Source organism: Sciurus carolinensis, chromosome 17, assembly GCF_902686445.1.
Source record: "Sciurus carolinensis chromosome 17, mSciCar1.2, whole genome shotgun sequence".
Taxonomy (NCBI): Eukaryota; Metazoa; Chordata; class Mammalia; order Rodentia; family Sciuridae; genus Sciurus; species Sciurus carolinensis.
The window spans coordinates 3162004-3183657 of NC_062229.1; the positions used below are offsets into that span (position 1 = coordinate 3162004).

At 51.1% G+C, this 21654-nt stretch overlaps 1 protein-coding gene across 1 annotated transcript in view; it reads right to left on the bottom strand.

The window, feature by feature from the left end:
• Safb2 (scaffold attachment factor B2) overlaps window positions 1-21654 on the bottom strand; it is a 33324-nt gene that overhangs the window by 5438 nt on the left and 6232 nt on the right. Inside the window, exons 3-15 of the mRNA XM_047530750.1 lie at window positions 20880-20944; window positions 20593-20799; window positions 19376-19438; window positions 18510-18537; window positions 17069-17618; window positions 16596-16645; window positions 15983-16083; window positions 9066-9215; window positions 8873-8985; window positions 5996-6126; window positions 4911-5002; window positions 2291-2427; window positions 306-599 (exon numbers count right to left, since the gene is read on the bottom strand). Coding sequence (XP_047386706.1) covers window positions 306-599; window positions 2291-2427; window positions 4911-5002; window positions 5996-6126; window positions 8873-8985; window positions 9066-9215; window positions 15983-16083; window positions 16596-16645; window positions 17069-17618; window positions 18510-18537; window positions 19376-19438; window positions 20593-20799; window positions 20880-20944 — 1981 coding nt within the window. The remainder of the gene's footprint in view (window positions 1-305; window positions 600-2290; window positions 2428-4910; window positions 5003-5995; window positions 6127-8872; window positions 8986-9065; window positions 9216-15982; window positions 16084-16595; window positions 16646-17068; window positions 17619-18509; window positions 18538-19375; window positions 19439-20592; window positions 20800-20879; window positions 20945-21654) is intronic.

Consider the following 21654-nt stretch of genomic DNA (forward strand, 5'->3'; position numbering starts at 1 on the left):
TCAACTAAGTGGCTGTGCGAAGCTGGAGACCAATAACCCTACTTTCAGCACTGGAAGCAATTTCCTCTTCCACAGGGTCTCTCTGCCCGTCTACAAGGACACGGCAGACAAAATGGCCCTGGCCAACCTTGGCCTGGTAGATGTGGGGCCAACTCAAAGGATAACCAATGGAATCCCCAGAGGAGGAGCATCCTGAATCCAGTAACAAGCGGCCACCGAGATCCTCTGAAAGCTCAACTGCGGAAAGAACAGGTTCACAGAGCCCCGGGCGGCGCACTAGGGCGAGAGCGGCGGGCCTGGCTCACCGACTGTCCAGGTCGTAGGGTCGCCGCAGGGCCGGCCGCCGCTCCTGCTCGTAGCGCAGCTGCTCCTGCTGGCGCCGCAGCTCCTCACGCTCGCGGTGGATGCGCTCCTGCTCCTTCCTGCGCTCGCGCTCCACGCGCATGCGCTCGCGCTCCAGCCGCTCCCGCTCCATGCGCTCCCGCTCCAGCCGCTGCCGCTGGCACTCGAGCTGCAGGCGCTCGCGCTGCAGCCGCGCCTTCTCCTTGCGCTCGTGGAAGGCCTCCAGCCGCTGCTCCCGCTCCCGCTGCTCCCGCTCCCTGTGGGCGGGGACACCAAGTGGGCCTCCGATGAAGCTGGCCAATGTGGGTCAGCAGAAACCACCCCAGCTAGCCTTCGCCCGAGCCCCGGGCACAGAGGAGCTGGGGTCAAGACCAGCAAGACTGGGCTCAGAGGCGCCAAGAAGAAGCCATGACGACTGCGGGGCCCACTGCCACACACAGCAAGGTCTCCTGGGTGGGCAGCTGCTGGGCACACAGGAACCCTGCAGCAATGCCTGCACAGGCTGAGCAACTCCAAAGTCCAAAATCCAGTGGGGGCACGCCCACAATCCCAGCAGTTCGGGAGGCTGGGACAGGAGGATCGAGTGCAAAGCCAGCCTCAGGAAGTTAGTGAGGCCCTAAGCAACTCAGTGAGGCCCCGTCTCTAAATAAAATACAAAATAGGGCTGGGGACGTGGCTCAGTGGTCGAGTGCTGCTGGGTTCAGTGCCTGGTAACCACCCCCAACCAAAACATTCAAAATCTTCTAAAATCTACAATTTTCTGAGCATCAACCTGACATCACAAAGTGGAAGATTCCACCTGGACCTGGTGAGGAGTCAGTCAAAAAGCTACTCTAGGGCCGGAGTTGTGGCAAAGTGTTTGCCTAGCATGTGTGGGGCACTGCGTTTGATCCTCAGCACCACATAAAAATAAAGATTCATCAACAACCAAAAAACTTAAGCTACTCAAGGTAGCATATAAAAGTATCCTTAGTCCATGTGTTCAGACTTGGGCCTCATCCCCAAGGTATCTCGAGAGGTTTATGTAAATATTCCAAAATCTAAAAAAATCCAAAACACTTCTGGTCCCAAGCATTTACAGCTGCCTCCTGAGGGGTGACAGGTGTTTGATTCCTTGTCTCAGGGTAACACTCTGGCAGCTGACCTCAAGCCCCTGTCCCTCGAGGTCATGCTTATTCAGGACTATCGCTCTGGAAAAATACAGGCTTGGGGGCTTGGGTGGGAGTGAAGGGCCCAGGGCAGACCCCACAGCCAGGCTGCTTCAGGTCAGAGGGGTCACTGCTCCTCACTGGCCTGGAAAGGACATGCACCAGAAGCACCCGGCACCCCCCACTATGCTGATTCCCAAGCCACTAACATGGAGGGGAAGGAACGCCCTCATTCCAGGAAGCAGATAGCCCACTGGGAAGCTTCCCAACACTACACGCTTCTGTGAGCAGGATCTGAGAAAGGACAGGAACTCTGACCTCCCATGTGAAGTAGTGGAAGGTCCGAGTGACAAAGATAAGCATACCTCAAAACTCTGGTGGGGGTGGAGCTCTGGGCTAGATCCCCAGCCCCACCACTAAAAGGCCCTGCCAGACACCACCTCCTCAGCACAGGGAGGAGAGCTGGGCTGTGGCGGGGGCGGGGGCGGCACCGCTGGGAGCCTCCTCTCTGGCAGAGCTGAAACTGGGCCACAGGCAAACGACCACCGATGTGAGGCAGCAGGTGTCAGTCTTATTTACAAAGAGGGTTCCCGCAGGAAAGACCGAGGGGCCGCCACAGGACTGAGCGATCCCAGCCACGTTGGGGTGAGCCGTCCTACACCAGCCAAGGCCCGGCTGCTCCGGGGGACAACACCGGCAGACCTGGGTATCCCTGTGAGCGAGTGCTCAGCCTTGCCTGCTGGGTCAGATGGGGAGAAAGGACGCCGCCCAGAGGAGCCTCCAGTGCAGCGCCCACTCACCGCCGCCTCTCCGTCTCGCGGATCTCTCGCTCCCGCTGTCTCTGGCGCTCCCGCTCCCGCTGTTCTTTGATTTTATCGAATGACAAGATGTCTCTCTTCTCTTTGCTTTCCGACTTGCGGTCCTGACTCTTGGAGCTCTGTTTACCAAAATGGGTGTGTTGACATTAGAAAAAAGTGCCTGCAGCGAAGCGGGGGCTACAGGCAACTCTAACCTCTCAGGCTTCACAGAGCTCCATGAAGAAATGGTGAGAGCTCGAGGAGACAGGCCCAACCAGCCGAGCACCGTGATGGAGAGCCACGCACGGAACAGCACGGCACCCACGGGCGCGGACGGGCATGCCGCGCCAGCTAAAACACTGACTTTAACGAACCTTCTGAAAAGTGATCACGACACACACATGGAAATGGAAGACACACATCTGGACTAGACTAAGTCTTTTGTCCCATGTGGTTCACGTGGAAGGCTGTGTCTCCAAACCAGAGGGCTGGGCACAGGCTGCCTCGCTCCAAGCCTGAGTTTTGCCGCTTAAGCCAGAAGCTTGCTTTCAGATGGTGAAGGGCATTAGTGAGAGAGAAACGCTGGCTGAAACCTCAGAAAACCCCCAGGGAGTTTTTCTGGCAGAGCAGAGTTCAGCACTCACAATCTAGAGCAAAACCAGGCCTCCTGGAGCCACAGAACACGGCCACCCAAGGCCAAGCGCGGCCTGTGGGCCTCAGTGGGTTCAGGCGAAACCAACTGCTTGCACAGCCAGGTTACTCGGCAGCCCAGGGCAGAGGCAGCCTCACAGGAGAACACGCTGCGGTGCTTTAGTGCAGAACATGCTCCCGTAAGGCACAAAATACCGACACCCACGAAACCCTACTGCTGGGATAAAATGGAATTCTGAGGTGCCCGATTCCCACTTCTGAGATCCTCCACGGCCTCTCCCATCCCGGCCTGTATCACTATCCCTGGAGACTCTGGATCAACATGGACTCTGGGGCCTCCTGCTGACAGACTCACATCGCCTGGGCAGGGGCCTGGGCGACCGTATTTTAAAAATGCTCCTGAATGACTTCATTAGCTCACAAGATGAGAAAAAAAGACAAAGCAATAAAGAGGCAAAGGTGAAAGTCAGTCATTCCAACAAACGGAAAAGACGGGTGGAAGAGGATGGGGAAGAGACACAGGACAGCCTTGTCGTGAGGACAAACCCGCACTCCCTGCGCCTGGGACGGGCCAACAGCTCGGCACGCCCACACACCCTGCAGCAGCAGGGAGGGCCGTGCTGCAGGGAGGCGCTGCAGAGGGCTGGGGCACAGGCCGTCCTGGTGTGCGGTCCGCACCTAGCCAACCACCTCCGTCACCTTTCTGAAGGGCACTTTATTTCAAAATAAAAATACTTTTAAAAGAGAAACTCAACTGCATATTTCAGCACTGCAGGACTTTCAAGCGACATTACGTACACAGCTAAGGGGCACAACTGCCACTCCCAGCAGGCCTCTGATCACAGTTCCATGGTGTGTGCACACTGCCCACGTGGTATGTGCATGAGGCCTTTGGGGTGGGCTCGTGCCAGGCCGCACAGCGGCTGCCGCTTGCCCACTGGACCTCCCGACGCCAGCTGGATGCCCTCATGGACTGTGTACCATCCACGCTTACTGTTTTAGCATCAGCTCATTTGGATGGTAAGACCACAGGCCCCCCTCCCCGAGATTTCTCTGCATTTTACAATTTACGTGTAGTCCACGTGACAGAGGACCTCAGAAACTCCAGGAACCCCTGCTTAATGGAACCCGAATGTTTACCTGTCCTTCTTTGTGCAGTGCTGGGCTGGGAATCAGTATGCCTGGCACACGCTAGACTCCCACGCCACCAGTGAGCCACACCCCAGCCCCAGTGTCAGTTTTTGTTCTTTCTTTTCCTTCTTTTTATGTGGGTGCTGGGGATTGAACTCAGGGGCACTCAACCACTGTACTCACTGAGTTGCTGAGCGCCTCCGATCCTCCTGCCTCGGACTCCCGGGTCACCGGGTTACAGGTGTGTGCCACAGGCCCCAGGGACATTTTCAAATGCAGTCTTGCCACCCGCTGCCCCTACACGCAAGGCCAGAGCCCCGCTTCCTCAGTCACACATAGCCAGAACCCCCGGCTGAGAAGCAGAGGCTCTGCTTTAGCGGAAAAGCCTAGAGAGGAGCCCCTGCCTGGCCAGCCCCTTAGCTGACACAGAGAGGGGCTCAGTTGGAGGCCAGACTCGACTTTTCTTCTGATCAGTTTCACACAAGACTAGAAACCAACCAAGGAAAACTACTAAACTCAAGTCGGTCCTGCCTGCGACACAAGGCTGGGTCTGGCCTGCTCTGCCCAAAGGCACGCGGCTGCCTGGGATTGTGCGCCCATCCAGGAGACAAGTGCAACCTGACACGGACCAGCCACGGCTCAGTACTCTCAAGAAAGCAAACATGGGGAAGAGGCGTCGAGGAAGTGCGACAACGGACTCTGCGTCTGTTAGCAGAGTCCTCGGAAGCTCCAAGTGCTTCCAAGAGGTGTTCACAAGTATAAATGGAGAAAGCGCTGCCTCCCTGGGGTGGGGCCGGCGACTGTAGCCCGTTAAACCCAGGAGGGCAGAGGCCATACTCACTCTCTCTTTTGACCTGCTTGTGGTTTTCACACTAATGACAGGCTCTCCTTTCGACTTATCCATCACGACTGTCCGTTCCATTCCTCGGCTTCCTTCAGGAAGAAAACAGCAACCTGTCAGAACACGCTCGGCTTCACAGGGTCTCAGTCAAGGGACTTTCTACCACCGCTTGGTCAAGTCCTTATGGTGTCGGCAGATCCCATTCACATCCCCACCCGTTATGTGCGCCCCAGCTCTGTGGAACCCAGGCCCTGGGCTCGGCACCAGCCGCTGCTGTCCCTGAGGGAGCACCTGCCGGAGCAAGCCTCTCCCAGCAGTGGGACGACCCAGGCTTTCACTGCGACATTCAAAAGACTGGTTCCTGGTGAGGTGGCTGGAGAACAACCCAGATGCTTGAGATCTAACGCCAGGTGCTCTACATTATTTCTACGTCAAATCTAAGTCACATCGGGCTTCCAGCCGGTTAGGTCTTATTTCTGATTCTTTTTGGGTGGTTTATTTTTTACCACAAAACATGCTGAGAGTATCACAGAAATGAGGGTGCAGGGTGTGATAACTTTCATAAAATGACAAGGAGCAGCACCTTCCACGTAGAGCTACTCCAATGAGTGTGAGGTTTTAGTTATTCTCTGCTTTTGGGGGGTGTGGGGGGAATGTTTGATCTTGACATGTTACCCAGGTTAGCCATACTACTGGTCCCAAAGGTCCCTGCCTCACTCTCTGGGGCACCTGGGATACAGGCACACAGTCTACAGCCAGCCCCTTTTCTCTATGATCCTCACTCTCTGGCTCTGATGTAAATGCAGGGGAAACCACATCACATGCTCGCAATCCACTGCAAGGAACCAGGAGAATGCCCTCCTGCACACCCCAGGCTAGCCGGTGTGCCCACACAAACTCTTGCTTAGCTCCTGGACTTCTGCCGTGGCACAGAAACCCGGCAAGCCACTGCCTTCCTAAGGCCGCTGCTTAATGGCTTTCAGAATAAAACGCAGCTGAGCACAGACACACGATGTCTCTGCACCCTACACCCAGGTTCTTGTCAGGCTGCCTCTCTTCATGAATGCTGAAAAGATGCTAATCACCTGATTTGGTGACTCTAGACCGATTTGTTGGGGCTGGTTTCAGCTCATCTTGGTCTTTTTCTTCCTTTTTAATGTCTTCAGGCTTCTTTTCCTCCTTCTTCTCAATCTTCTCTTCCTTCTTGATTACAGTTCTATTTAAAAACACGGTTATCAAGCGTGAGTTCCTAAGAGGAGTGACCCTGTCCCCCGCCACCCCACCCGGCTTCATTCTCGCACTCAGATGGCCACATGTCACCCGACAGCTTGAAGTGAGGGAAAGGATGGGAAACCATAGAGAGAACGCTCTTTGGACACAGCCCCATTCCCGCTTCTAACACCTGCTACCTCTACGAGTGTGCAAAACAAAACTAGAGACTCGGAGGTTATTTCTCCAAAACATCACACATGCCGGCATTAGACAGATGCGCAATCACACGAGGAACTCCCAGGTACCCGAGAGTGCTCCACACCGACGTGTGATGTTTCTCACACAGGAAGGAATATACGAGGACGTGAAGTCCCCACTGCCCAGGGCAGCAGCCACTCACCCCGACCAAGATCCAGGACAGGAGGGCCCTGCATACTTTTGGAGAATTAAAATGGCACATTAGGTGTCAATCAATGTGACTGCATCACGTCATCAGATGCACCTCACTTCGCGCTGTGAACGAACCACCTAGCCATTCAAACTTGTCTCCCCATTCTCCAGCACTGGGCGATTCTAGCTCCAGGGTGTAAAAAGCATGCTTACCAGACACCAGCCACAGGCCAGGTCCAGGCAGGAATGTCCACCAACCCTGCTCTTTTCCCACTCCTCTCTCCTAACTCTGCAGCACAAGGCTATGTTTTTATAATACGATGTACATTCTGAGAAAACCTAGCACAGTGAAAAATGGCATGTACCTGGACTACCGTAAATGGTTTGTTGATACTGGTCCTCATTTTGAAAAGGAATCTCAGGCAAATTCAGCTTAAGTGACGTGAACTGTGAATCACTGGTCCTATCGCCTGTCTTTCCCTCCCTGCCCTGCACCGACTCTCCCGCCACCAGGCCCATCTCCTGTGGGTGTGCACACACAGCAGCTCTGCCAGGCGCTGGGACTGGCACAAAGGAGCTGCACCCGGCAGCCTGGCTGCAGTACGTGCCTTTCCCCCCATGGTCTGTTTTGAGGATGAATCTGCGTGGACACACAGATCTGCTCAACTGCCGTCGACACTCCACAGCAGCTGTCCTGTGCTGTCCCGTGGCCTTCTGACCGAGGCACTCCACACAGTGAATACCGAGGAGCCTCCCCGCCCCACTAGCTCTGCACCTCAAGGTGCCTAGGCAGCAAGGGACAGGCTGGCCACACCAAGTCAGTCAAGGTGACAGTATGGGAGATAGGACCCTGGGGGGACACGCAGAGAACATGCTGCCTGGGTAGAGGGACTCAATTACACAAAACCACTCCACGTCTAAGACCAGACTTGTCTTTGTAAAGTCCCTCTATTTCACCGGGGTGACTACTCCATCTAGAGAATCTCAAAACAAAAGGCAACGTTAACAAGGCATTCATTTGAAAAAAGAAAAAAATGTTCCAATCTCCCACGAAGAATTCCGCTATGACACATAATTATAACGTGCAATTAAAATAAATCAGAACAAAACAAAACAAAAAAGTTCCACCTCTTGCCAAAACATTTGAACACCGAGCACAAGGCTGGGGCAGTCACCAGCACTGAATCCTCGCCTTGTGGCTTGCTGGCTGGGTGCCCTGGGCTGGCCACTTCCCCTCTGAGCCTGCTTCCTCTTCCACTCAGGGCATGTGCCTCACAGAGCGCCTGCACTTCAGCCCAGCACGGCCCTGAACCTGCTAGCCAGTGGTCTTCACCTTCCCCTCTCCCCACTAACGTGCCACTTTGGGAACCATGTGCCCGACACCAAGAACTTTCAAACAGCCCCGTCTCAGTTCAACTCGCCACAAGCTTTGATGAAGAACAGGGTCTCGCACGGTTCCTTCACATCTCTGCTACTTGAAAAGCGACAGCAAGGTGGAGCCACACGAGAGGGCAGATTCACTGCAGAGGGCTCCAAGTGTAAAGCAGGAGCGGCCCTGGCCATGGAAGCAAGTCACGGTGGAGCAGACCGAGCACGTACACCTGGCTTTGAGACACTGCCACCATCAGATGAGCCACCAAGGCCTATCCACTCAAAAGATGAACCGTGATTCTGACAAATCAGAAACCTGCCACACTTGCTTTCAAAGACCTGGGTCCATTTCCACTGCTGTAAAGATATAAATCACTCCTTCCGGCAACAGTGCCACAGACCCTTGGTTCCTAAACTGCTGTGCCAAGGTGTCCCCAGCACCAGGGTGAACTCACAGCACACTCTGGCACATTTTAATTCCAACATGCACAGCAGTTCCTGGCATCTGTCAGGCACAGCACACGCCACCAGCTCAAGGTCATTCCCTGCAATGTGAGAGCAGACTGCGTTCCTTTGGATGGTGTTTTATCTTGGAAAAATTGGGTTTTTGACAGTTTCTGTGCTTTAAAAAGAGCTGCATGAAAATCAGTGTTGATGAAAAATGTCTCTAAGGCTGGAGAATGTTAGGAAGAAAATAAAAATAGGATTCTTTCATTTTATGTGCAGAATTTTTTTCAAAAGTCTGAGTCATTAGACGACGCATGTTGGTAAGGGTCAGCTGCCCTGTGTATTTAAGGTCAGAGGGCTTCGAGAAACACCCTGCACAGTGAAGGAGGTGGCGGCAAGGGCCAGTGGGGGCCGTGCTGGGAACGTGGGCTGGCGTGGCTGCTGGAGCAGAGGGCGGGACGGGGCTTTCCTCAAGAGGACCCCCCAGGCCAGCAGGCCTCCTCCCGGGACTCCCAGGGAAAGGTGTCTAAAGGTTACTTTACTTTTCAATTTTGATCTCCACAGCATGATGTCTGTCGGTGCTAGGTAACTTTTCCTTCTTCACTTCACATTCTTTCCGGTCAGACAGCTTTTTCCCAGCAGGTTCATTTTTGGCCTAAAACAGAACACAGAAAAGCTTCCTACCAGGCCTTGCCGCTTGTGAGCGTCGGAGTTACAGCCGACAAGAAGCCTCACCCTCTCCACGGAGATCATCCTTCCATGCAGTTCGGTTCTGTGCAGATGGCTGATACACTTGGTCGCCTCGTCGGATGTCGACATGGTGACAAATCCATAGCATCGAGCCCCAGGACTGCGGGCGTTGGTCACCACTTTGGCCCCCACAACCTTTAAGACAAAGACACTCTTTCTCTCAAATACCTATGCAACTTGTTAACATTACCAGCTGTTAATAGATAACCAGAATCACAAATTATTAGTTCTTTGTAACTGTTATTGGTTCTAATGAATCCTTGTCTACCAAAATACAACTGTTCTGCTAGGAAATTGGCTCTCAGAAAAAACACAAAAATGGAACACCGTTCACCTTTAGAATTCACAACTTAAGTCATCAGAAGTGAGACTGTTTCATCCATGGTACCCAAAGATGGCTGAGGGGCTACCCACTCAGCACTGTACCCATCCACTGGGCACAGTGCTGACACACACGCATGGCTCCCCCAAGGAGGGACTTCTGCTTGCAGCCAAGCACTGCCCTCCTGTCTGCAAGACTGAACACTGGCAGGAAGGTGGGCATAGTAGTTTTCAGACCCTGGACACCAGCCTGCCCAGGACAGTCCTATGACTGCCCTGTTTACTGTCGAGTCCCCAAGCCACAGACAGGGAGGAGAAACTAAGGCAGATATCAAATGAGTTGAAGAGACAGACCTGAGATGCTGAGATCAAGGCAGAGAGAAGTCACAGAAAAACAGACTTCCAGATGGCAGAGAGCGCTGCACAAGAGGACCTGAGAGACCTGCAGAGGCTTCCTGCTGACCAGGGCACACGCTTAAGGAAACCAAAGGCTGTGAGGGAACCAGCTACCAGGTGCAGAGGGAATAATCTGTGGGGTCGCTCAGATCCACAAGTGGTTCAACTCTGCCCAGAACCAGAGAGGAAAAGCTCATCACTCATGGGGCACCAGGCAGGGCACTCAGAAGGATGCTGTGCCAGCAGTGGGACAAATCAGCCCCAGTTGAAAGAGTGTTCTGGCCCTGACTCAAAGCAGAAAAACAGGCCGCAGGAGGGTCATGCTCCCTCCAAGTCACTGTGCTGTGTCCTGCAAAAAAATCTCATGTTCACCAGTATACAGGAGTAACCCCACAAGGCAAGATGCAAACACCCTATCAGAAACCTCTAGTGGGCTGGGGTGGAGCGCTTGCCTAGCATGTGTGGGGCACTAGGTTCCATCCTCAGCACCACATAAAAATAAATAAAGGCACTGTGTCCATCTACGACTGAAAGAATACATTAAAAAACAAACAAAAAAAATCATTAGGCACGCCAACTGGAGGAAGAGGTGACCCACTTTGAAGACAGTCCGCCAGGCAAACAGACCCGGAAACGAGATGACCATTAGTGGACAAGGGTTAAAACAGTCATGTTAGCTCTGTCTCGGACGTTCAAGGTTGAGAAGGCCAAGTACGTCAGGCAAACACACCCAGGGGACCCAAGCCCAACACCAGGCAAACACACCCAGGGACCCAAGCCCAATGCTTGGAGACAAGGCACACTAGAGGGCACCGAAGGCCCACGCCGCGCAAGAAAAAGTCGGGGAACCTGAAGACACAGGAGGAGAAACTACTCAAGATGAAACAAAGAGGGCTGGGGTTGAGGCTCAGTGGCAGAGCGCTTGCATAGTACATGCCAGGCACCGGGTTTGATTCTCAGCACGGCATATAAATCAATGAAAATATAAATGTCCACTGACCAAAAAAAAAAGGAAGGAAAAAAAGATTCACCCAAATATCGGTGAGTTGACAACCTGGAGTCTCCAAAAACAGGAAGCAGGAAAAATTGCACCTGAAGCCAAAACATACCATCACCAAACTGCCCCAAACCAGGGATTAAGCCAGGAGTCTTCAAAGCTGCCAGAGGGAAAAGACAGACTGTGTACTTAAGAAAGATTAAGGGCTGGGGAGATAGCTCAGTGGTTAGAGTGTCTGCCTCACAAGCACAAGGTCCTGGGTTCAATCCCCAGCACCACAAAAAAAAAAAAAAGAAAAAGAAAGAAAGATTAAGCCAGGTGCGGTGGCCACAATTGTAATCTCAGCAGCTCGGGAGGCTGAGACAGGAGGACAACAAGTTCAAAGCCAGCCTCAGCAACTTAGTAAGACCCGTCTCTAATAAAATATTTTAAATAAAGGGTTGGGGGATGTGGCTCAGTGTTGTTAAGCCCCTCTGGGTTCAATCCCCAGTGCCAAAAACAAACAAGAAGAAGAAAGATGAAGTCAACCTAGAATTCTTAGTGCAGGAAAATATCATTCAGAATGGAGGTGAATGAAGACTTCCCATCTACAAGGGCTACATGAATTCACACCAGCACCCACGCTGCAAAGCCCACTGGCATCCTCAAGAGGAAAATGATCTCAATAGGGACTGGATACAACAAACAGGAACCAAGACTTGACTTGATAAATGTGTTCTACTTACAAAGCTCTTCTTTTTAAAAATTTTTTTTTGTTGCTGTAGGTGGACACAATATTTATTTATTTATTTTCATGTGGCGTGGAGGATCGAACCCAGTACCTCACACGTGCAAGGTGAGTGCTCTACCACTGAGCTGCAGCCCCAGCCCTGCAAACCTGTTTAAAAGGTAACCACTTAACACTAGAGAAACCAGGGATCGAGGGAACTTTCCTCAACATCATAAAGGCCATTTATGACAAACCCAAAGTCAGTGTCGTATTGGAGAAAAAATAAAAGTACTTCATCTAAGATAAGGAAGAAGATGGGGCTGTCCACCCTCACCACTCTCCTCAACACAGTCCTCAGAACAGTAGCCAGAGGTCAGGCAAGAAAGGACACCAACAGGAAGTCAAACTATGAGTTTGCCAACGACATGATTCTATGTTTAGAAGACCCAAAAAACTCCCCTAGAAGACTCCCAGAGAGCAACACCTATAAACCAGTAGCTTTCCTATACTTCAACAGTGATTCAGTCAAGGAAGAAATCAGAAAAAGCACCACCCACCCCATTCACAATAATCTAAAAAAAAAAAAAAAAAAAGACTTTGGGATTAATCTACCCAAGAAACTAAAAGAGCTCTACAATGAAACTTGCAGTATACTGAAGAAAGAAAATGAAAACGACCTTAGAAGATGGAAAGACCCCCCTGCGATGTTCTTGCATAGGCAGAACTGACCATCACAATGGCCATATTACCAAAAGCACTATACAGATTCAATGCTATCCCCATCAAATCTCCAATGACATTCTTCAGACTTAGGAAAAAAAATCTTTGTTTGGAAGAAGTAAGAGACCCAGAATAGCCAAAGCAATACGGAGCAAAAAAGTGAAGCAGGAGACTTCACTACGCCTGATCTACAACTATACTACAGAGCAGTAGTGACAAAAACAGCATAGTACTGGCATCAAAACAGACGTGAGGACCAACAGAACAGAAGACAAAAAGACAAAGCCACAAACCTATAGGCACCTGATATTGGACAAAGGTGCCAAAAACTTACCTTTGAGAAAAGATAGCCTTTTTAACGAATGGTACTAGGAAACTGGACAGCTTTATGTAAGAAAATGAAATTACACTCTTTTTTTCACCCTGCACAATAGATCGAAGACTTAGAATTAGACCAGAAACTCTGCAACTGCTAGAAGAGAACACAGGGTTGGTGCTCCATCATATATGTGCTGGCGCCAACTCCTTAACAAGACCCCAAAGCACAAGAAATAAAACCAAGAATCAATAAGTGGAATGCCATCCAACTAAAAAGCTTCTGCATAGCAAAGGCAATTATCAGGAGCATGGAGAGAGGCTACAGAATGGTAGAAAATCTTGGCCAGCTACTCCTCCAATAGGGAATTAGTATCCAGAATACACAAAGAACTCAAGAAAGTTAGCACCAAAATCCAAACAAAAAACAAAACCACAAAGTACCAAAATAACCCAATCAATAAATGGGCAAAAGAAATGAACAGAAACTTCTCAAATGAAGAGACATAAATGGCCAACAAATTGTATGGAAAAAAATACTCAACATCTCTAGCAATCAGGGAAATGCACGTCAAAAGTACAGCGAGACTCCACCTCAGTCCAGTCAGAATGGCTAGGCTCAAGAATGCAAACACTAAATGCTGGTGAAGTTGTGTGAAAAGCTATACTCGCACGTGCTGGTGGGACCGCAGACTAGTACAACCACCGTGGAGAGCAGTGTGGAGATTCCTCAAAAACCTAGGAATGGAACCACCATATGACCCAGCTATCCCACTCCTTGGTATTTTTCCAAAAGATCCAAAAACAGCTTACTACAGTGATACAGCCACCTCAATGTTTATAGCAGCACAATACACAATAGCTACCTTATGGAATCATCCCAGATGCCCATCAACAGATGAATGGATTAAGAAACCGCGGGGCGGGGGGGGGGATATCTACAATGGAGTTATACTAAGTCATAAAAAAGAATAAAATTATGGCATTTGCTCGTAAACGGATGAAAATGGAGAATATCATGTTAAGTGAAATAAGCCAAACTAAAAAATTCAAAGGTCGAATATTTTCTCTCATATGTGTAAACTAATGTAAAATAAAGGGGGGGAGGCAACAATAGAAGAAAGAATCAAAGACAAAGTAATAGGTGCAAAAGGAAGTCAGGTAGAATGGAGGAAGAAGAATGGGAGAGGGGCGGGAGGACAGGAAAGGAAGGGGGTGGGGACCATGAGTTGAAACGGCTTTCCATGTATGCGTGAGTTTGCTGGGATGACCCCAAATACCGCACATACCTATACAGCTCCAAATTAAAAAAAAAAAAAAAAAAAAAAAAAAAAGATAACTAAAGAAAAAACGACAATAATGTAGCACATGGCTTCTTAAGTACAAGTGAAATGTATGACAAATAATATCGCAAAGACTGGGTGGGGGAGACAACATTCTCTTGTGCAGTTCTTGTTACACCTGAACTAGAGTAAAATCACTTGGAGATGAAAGGTGTGTGCTAGAATCCCTAAAGAGCAACCACTAAAAACAACAGAACAGCCACATACGGGCACATGCCTGTCTTCCCAACAACTCAGGAGGCTCAGGCAGGAGGATCTCAAGTTTAAGGCCAGCCTCAGCAAACTTTGTGAGACCCTGTCTCAAAATACAAGGGCTGGGGATGTGGCTCAGTGGGAGAGCACCCCTGGGTTCAGTCCCCAGTGCAGGAAAACAAAACAAAGCAAAAGCTACAGCTAATAAAGTCATAGGGAAGACCGTTCACAGAAGGCAAAGCCACAGAAGTAAGGGACCAAAGCACAAGGGGACAGCAGGATCGACCCAGGCTCCTGTGGGGCACACAAAGTGGCGACTGGTGATGCTATCGACTTCAGGATGGGGAAGGAGGCCTGGACACAGCAGGCCTGGCCTCTGGCCCACCACTCATCCAGAGGGCCGGCCTGAGGAAGGCCTTTCTCCTCTCAGCCTCTGGGGCCCCACACTCTGGGTTCAGCCGTCAGTCCTTGGATCAGAGATGGCGCTCCACTCTTCCTTCTCCTCAGCATCAGGGAGCTGAGTCAAGGCACGCCCCTTTCCGTCCCACCGGATGACCTCCCAGGTACCACTTCCAATGACGGATGAGACCCAGATGGGAAGAGACGCCACGATAAACTCAGGAGTCTCCCCCTCCTCACCACACAGCCTAATCTTGGGCTCCTCAAACCATCCTCTGTTCACCTCGTCCACAGGGCCACTCCTTGTCCCACCACCCGGCCTTCCTGTGTCCTGGAGCTTCTGGCCAGAGCTGAGTTCCTGGGGCAGGGCCATCAGTCACTCCAGGCCCAGCGGAAGGGTGACTTCGTCAGCAAGGTTTGCTGAAACCACCTACCGAGTCTACACAAGGTCTCCCAGGGCATGAGAGCACCTCACGGGAAGGTACCTTGGGCCACACGGGTGCATCTCTAAGCTCCCCCTCTGTTGTCGGGTCTGTTGTGGCACCTGCTGGGATCCTGACGGCTGCAAAAGCAGTCTGAGCCTCTCAAGACATAGACTTCACAAAAACTGGACATGATGAACGCTCTTCCTGGGTTCTGCCTGCCTACTGCTCCCCGAACTGTTAACCAAGATGTGATCGGGTGACACAGACTCATGGACACAAGATGAGGCCACGACAGAAAACCACAAAGTTTCCTCTGCCTGAAATCCTGCACCTTTTACACCAAGAGGTCCTGAGTCTCCCCATCTCCCTCGGAGGCCGGGGCAGTCCTGAGCCGTTTCAATAATTAGTTCCAGGACGATGCCGTTGTCTTAATTGCCAGCTGAGTTCCCGTGGAGAGCTTCTGAGCTGCACACTTTTTCTCCTGTGTTCACCAACAGCACTTTAGTGATCTCCTTGTTTATTTTTGGAACCAGGGATTGGACCCAGGAAGCCTAACCACTGAGCCACACCCTCAGTACCTTTTACTTCTTGAGACAGGGTCTTGCTATGTTGCTGAGGCTGGCCTTGAACTTGAGATCTCCCTGCCTTGGCCATGCACGCCGCTGGATTACAGGTGTGAGCCACTGCGTGCAGCTAGTGATTGATCTTTAAACCAGCATCACGTTCTACTTTATCAAAGTACACTTAAAATGCCAAAAGACAAAAAGTCGACCACACACTTAGCATTAAGGAAAAGCCAGCATGCTGCATGGGCCAGAGACGTTGGTGTGTTTAAGTCACAAAGATGGCAGGACTTAGGTGGTGGTACCTACACACCATCCCAAGCAGGGGTACGACAGGAGGAGCCTTCTGCCCTACTCCTGAGAGATCCTGGTCACCCTGAACCAGGAAACAAGGTGCACTATCCAAAGCGTGGTAGGTTTCCCTCTTCTGGACTATTAAGACCAGAAATGAGAACCAATGAACTGTGAGCAAGAAACAAGCTCTCAGGTTCCTTTTCTAACCAAAATCAAGGCTGCACGTACCTTCCCGTATTTGCTGAAGAGGTTCTTCAGGTCCGTGGCACGTGTGGTGGATGACAGCCCGCTGACCCACAGGTTCCTTCCAGAACTGCTGCCCACACGGCCTGCAGAAGGAGGTCATGCACTCACCTCCTGGCACACCAGGAAGCCCCACTGCCCTACAAACTGCGGCCCCTTCTAGCGCCCTCACTACACCCAGCGCCAATTCCTCTGCCTCCAGAACTGCGTTACTGCCAACACACAGGGTAGAGAGGGACATCCTGCCCGTAGAAAGTGACACTCTATCTGAGGAATAATGGTGGAGTACTCTCACGATGGAATCGTCTGAGAACGACTGGTTCTCAACCAAGACCGCAGTGTCTGATGGCTCATCTCGCTATTTTCAATGGGCTGAAGTGTTCCTGTCTTGGAATGCAAATCCCACTATCCCATAAATGACAACAGTTAAAACACAGATGCGCACAAGCACCAAGAACTCATCTCTCAAGAAACCACTGGGGACTAATGGCAGCAGCCCATGACACAGTGCTGAAACGACAGCCCAGGAGCGAAGACTCCTCAGGCCCCTCCTCCCAACACGCGCGACCTCCTCACCCCCACCAAAGTGAACTCATACCTTTTTCATCTTTAATGACTGGCTTTATATCTTTTTCTTCCTTAAAAGAGCTAGAGACAAAAGTTAATGTTACTCATACAGGAAAAAAATGAAAGAGGACTAAATTAAAGGTATGGTATGTGCTAAAACTGAATACCTACCAGAAAATTAGTCTGAAATAAAATTTTAAGACACCTTTGTAAGCTTATTTTGGAAAATCTGACCCCCAAAATACAATGTCAGATTCATAAAAGTCAATTCGATTAAGCTGGAGATAACAATTAACAATTTAAGAACACAACCATGGTAGGTTGATAAGAAGTAAAGGAATGGAATCACCCATTAAAAATACACAGAGAAATAAACATTGTTTGGAGGTAAACTACAATTTCAGCAGTCTGGCTGGCCAATTGCAGAAAAAACAGCTTATGTGTGTCATTAAATGACCAATGAAAAGGAGATAGCGTCTGGTCTAAAACTGAGAAACAACAAACCTCATTTTCTGATCAGCGCCCTCACTGGTTGAGGACTCTTTAGGAGCCGGAGGGACTTCATTACAAGCTTCAAAATCAAACTTCTTCACGTCTTCTTTGCTATCTCTGGGCTCTGGGCTCGGAGCTTCCGTGGGCGCTTCCGTGGCCTCCTGGCCAGAGGCCTCCGCGGGCTCGGAGCCCGCGCTACTCTGCTCAACTGGCTTCTCTAGCCCTACAGGCTCACAGTCCGTCCTCGCGCCTTCGCCTGTCTGCTCCACGGGCTCCCTTTTCACTACCGCTAACAGGGTGTCTGCCTCGCTCCACTGAGCGCGTGTTGACTCGCTGGCCAAATCTAAATCTCCCTCCTCCTCCTCCTCCTCCTCCTCCTGCTCTTCCTCCTCCTCCTCTTCCGGGTGGGCGCTGCCAAAAAGGTCCTCTTCCTCCGCAAGCTTTCTGTCTGGCCCCACGCTACTTGTATCCTGTGCAAATGGCTGCTCCAGCTCGGAACCTTCTTCTTTTACTGGCTCAGATTTACAAGTTTCCCCCAAAATGTCGAGTATTTTCTCATTTTCTACGGATTTAACAGGAATAGAATGGCACAAGGTTTAATTACCAGGGAAATAAAGCAATCACAATGTGGAACTGGCACGGCTGCCACACTAACACGAAGAGAACTGCTAGCTACACAGAGATTGGAAAACCCGCGGGTACACACAGTTACACTGGTTACACTACCTGCGCGCCGCCGACTGCTAGGTAAGCCTCTACGCTAGGGGGAGAGAAAAGCCCCAGATTTAAACACCTACAACCACTGGGCTGTTTCACGACAGGCTTCCAGGTTTTATGCGATCTGGGTCTTCGGACTTATCTTCCAATGTCCCAGGTGCTGAATCAAATGCAATCACCGTGCACTGAACAGTTCAATTTCCAACTTCTTTGATTTTTGGTTAACAAAACAGTCCAACACGAAAACCAGAATCTCTTCCGTCAGCAGGAGATAAGCGCAGTCCAGAAGGGGAATGCGACATTCACATTTTCTTGAAGAAACTCTGCTTCTTCTTCTGGAGTCCAATCACTTCTCAGGTTAACGAGCCCTGACACCAGCGTTAGCCTGCCTCACTGCGTTAACCAATCGACTGCAGCAAAATATCACAAGATCTGTTTCATGTGTAGAAACACATGGAAGACTCCCGGGGGAGTTACTTAGATACCATCGCATGTGGAGAGAGGTGAAAATCATCACTACATCTCACCCAACACGTCTGAGCCCAAGAAGCCAGAACAGCACTTCACAGATCTGGTGATACGTAAGGGTTTCCAATCTCTGATCCTTGTACGATCTGGATTGTCCACCACTAGGGTAATTTACAAGACCGTAACACAGTTTAAGATATACACTGCTTTAAATAAGAGTAGCGCGAAAAATTCCAAACCATAACTGTGGTGTTTCTCTTATCAGTACCTGGCTCCAGGAGAGGTTCTTCAATATCCTATTTAAGAAAGATAAGAAAAAGCAGATCCACGAGTCACTTTAAAAGAGGCACGGACACATTTCCCTGGCAGACACAGCCCTGACACCACAGAGGAAAGGCCTGTTTGAAAAACTCTCCAGGCACTCTGCTCTACAGTACCACAGCCAGGACACACTCTTTCGGCCAATTCCTCTGGGGCCAGTGGGATGGCAGTGGCACCCCAGCCTGCCTGTTCGCCCCCATGTCAGCCAATGTAGTCCCCCCCACCCCCGGCCACAACTGACCAAGGCCACCATAACAGCATGACCTCCTGGGTCAAAGCAGAGGTTCGGCAGTCAGCCTCTGCACCTCGCGCTGGACTGAGGTAGAAAACCTACCACCTCCCATGCCAGCTGTTACTTGTAACCAGACCTTTTCTTCCTGCTGCAAACCTCCTGACTCCCCGGGGACAGCAGTCCACACCCTGCGTGGTCAGGGCTCGGCCCCTCTAGTCGCTCTCCCTTCTGCCTCCCGTGGGGCCGCTGCCCACACCTCAGTTCCCAGTTCTGTCCTGCACTAACTCCACACCTGGATTCAGGTAGGATGCAGGGACACATGCAGGCAGTCTCGTAGCCCAGCCACCCACCAGCTTCCCTGTGGCACCTGCTCCCCATCCTGGTCACCTCCTGTGGGTTCTGTAACAGCCCCGACTGACACCACACTCCAAGATAGTGCCTATTCTGTCCCCCACCGCCCCCGCTCAGCGACAACACTCAGTCTACGTCCTGCACGCACGCACGTGCACACACGCTCCTTTACTGAGGAAACCAACCGTTCACTCAAGTTTCCAAACTAGCAGAATCAGAAGATATCTTACCGAAGTCACTTTGAAGTCCAATGACGAAGCTTCTAAAGTGTTCCCGAAGCCTTCCCCATCCACCTGAAAAAGGAGACACAACGTGACTTTGTGGATACCTGGGTTGGGAATGCCAAGGCCTGCACCTTGCACTTTCCAGGCCACCTGTCCATGTCCTTCATGCACCTGTGGCACCCTGCAGACCCCCATGAGGTCACTCCCTTTTCCACCTCCCTCCTGTCTCCCACTGCACCAAGCAGAGACCCACCGCAGCTCCAATGCAGGGAGCTGTCTCTACTGGCTGAAGAACAGGAAACCAACTTCCAGGACAGTGTCTAAGCACACCACCCAACCACAGCTTTTCCAAAAAAATCAAAATGTGGGCTGCTATTTAAGATTGGAAACGCCTTCAGTTTCACTTGGTACAAATAAATACCTTCCTAGGCACTTTTTCTCTAGGTTTTTTTTTTTTTTTTTTAGTAGCAACAGGGATGGAACCCAGAACCTCGGCGTTCTAACCAAGAAGCCTCTCGCTGAACTGCATGCAGGCCTTTGAGTTTTTATGTGAAATATGAAGTGATCCCTTCCTTTCCTACATCAGAACCTGGGACCTGGATGCCGTCATTGAGCACGCGGCTAGAAAGCAAGCACACATTGGGCGCCGAGAAAGGAGGGCACGAGGCACTCAACGCCACCCTAGTCAACAAGTGCTAGGTACAAGGAGTGGAGTTCGCCTCTTCTGACCTTCATGTTTAAGATTAAGAGCATTTTCTCCCACAGGTGAAAGCTAAAATGCCTTAAATGAAATAACCAACAAAATGGCTAGGTGCTCAGCACCAGGACGGCAAAGAGGAGACGTGCGGCGTGAGGTCTGGCCTGCTGTCCCGCGCACCTTCCAGCAGGCGGCCTGCACAGTGGAGTAAGCAACCATTTGTTCCCTCTGCATTCCTTCCTTAAAGGAAAAAACCTTCATCAGCTGTATCAGCCTTCTGTTTTATGGCTCACAACATGCTCAGAAAGGGTCTGTGAGCTGAATGTTCTCAAAATACTCACCCTGCTACTTAATAGCTATCTGGTTGTTAATACCTGACCTGCGTGGTGCTTAAATGGAGATAATTGCTACCCGGGCTGGGCCCTTGCCAGGAGCCCACGGGTGTGCCTGGCTCCCCCACATCACTAGCCCGCCTGCTGTGTGCCTCGGGCTGCTCGCACGCACCACGCGTCCCCAAGTTACCTACAGCGTGTTCCGTGAGCTGAGCTGGAAGCTGTCCCAGCCGCGCAGCCACGTACTCTTTACTGCCGCAGAAGGAAGCGATGATGCTGTCGGTGGCGCCATCCCCCCCAAAATCGGCAGTGCCACCGCCCTCAGCCTCGGCGTCGTCGAGCACGCTCATGTCCACCATGTCCATGCTCTGCAAATTCTCCAACCCGGCTTCCACATCCTCCTGCGAAGAGCGGACAGCGTGAGCCAGGGCTGAGCAGGGATGCGGGACTGCTGCGGCCATCTCCCCTTAATGCCACGTACCTGCCCGTCCCTGGAGTCTTCCTCCAGGCCATTGTCCTCAGTGCCCTCCTCCTCCACCTTCTGTCCTGAACAGAGTAAGGGCTCAGTCAGTAATGCTCAGGCACAAGACTCACCACACACATAGGACGATGGGCTCCATTCTTTAATCACAACACGTCATGAGGAAAACTCAAAGTGTCTGCTTTTCTATCACACGTCATTTTGTCTCAAGTGATGCTTCAAGCAAGCCACCAGCTCTCATACGGAAAGCCAAAATGTCAGGAACCTTTCTGGGTATCGAGATTTTTAACAAAGTAACTACAAGCTTCAAAGGATTTCTAAACACCTCCCCCCCACAAACCAGAAAGCACAAAGGATAGGTGTTTTCCAAAAAAATGAACATAAAGAAGAAAAAACCGTGGACTGGGATTGCGGCTCAGTGGTGGAGCGCTTGCCTAGCGTGCATGAAGCACTGGGTTCAATCCTCAGCACCACGTATACATAGATGAAAAAATAATGGCATTGTGTCCATCTACAACTAAAAAGAAAAAAGAAAAAACCGTGATGCCATCTGTAATCTAGAACTGCAAACTAAACCAGTGTAAGGGGCTGGGGCTGGGCGGGGCTGGGCGGGGCTGGGCGTGAGTCCCTTGCCACGAAGCCTGGGTTCCACTCTGAGCACAGGGGGGCAAAACCCCCCTGCCTTCCACCATGCTGGACTGCTAACTTGCTGGTCCTCCCCACATGCCACCTGCTGCAACCAGGTCACCTGTTCTGTCACTTTTCAGCTCAGTAA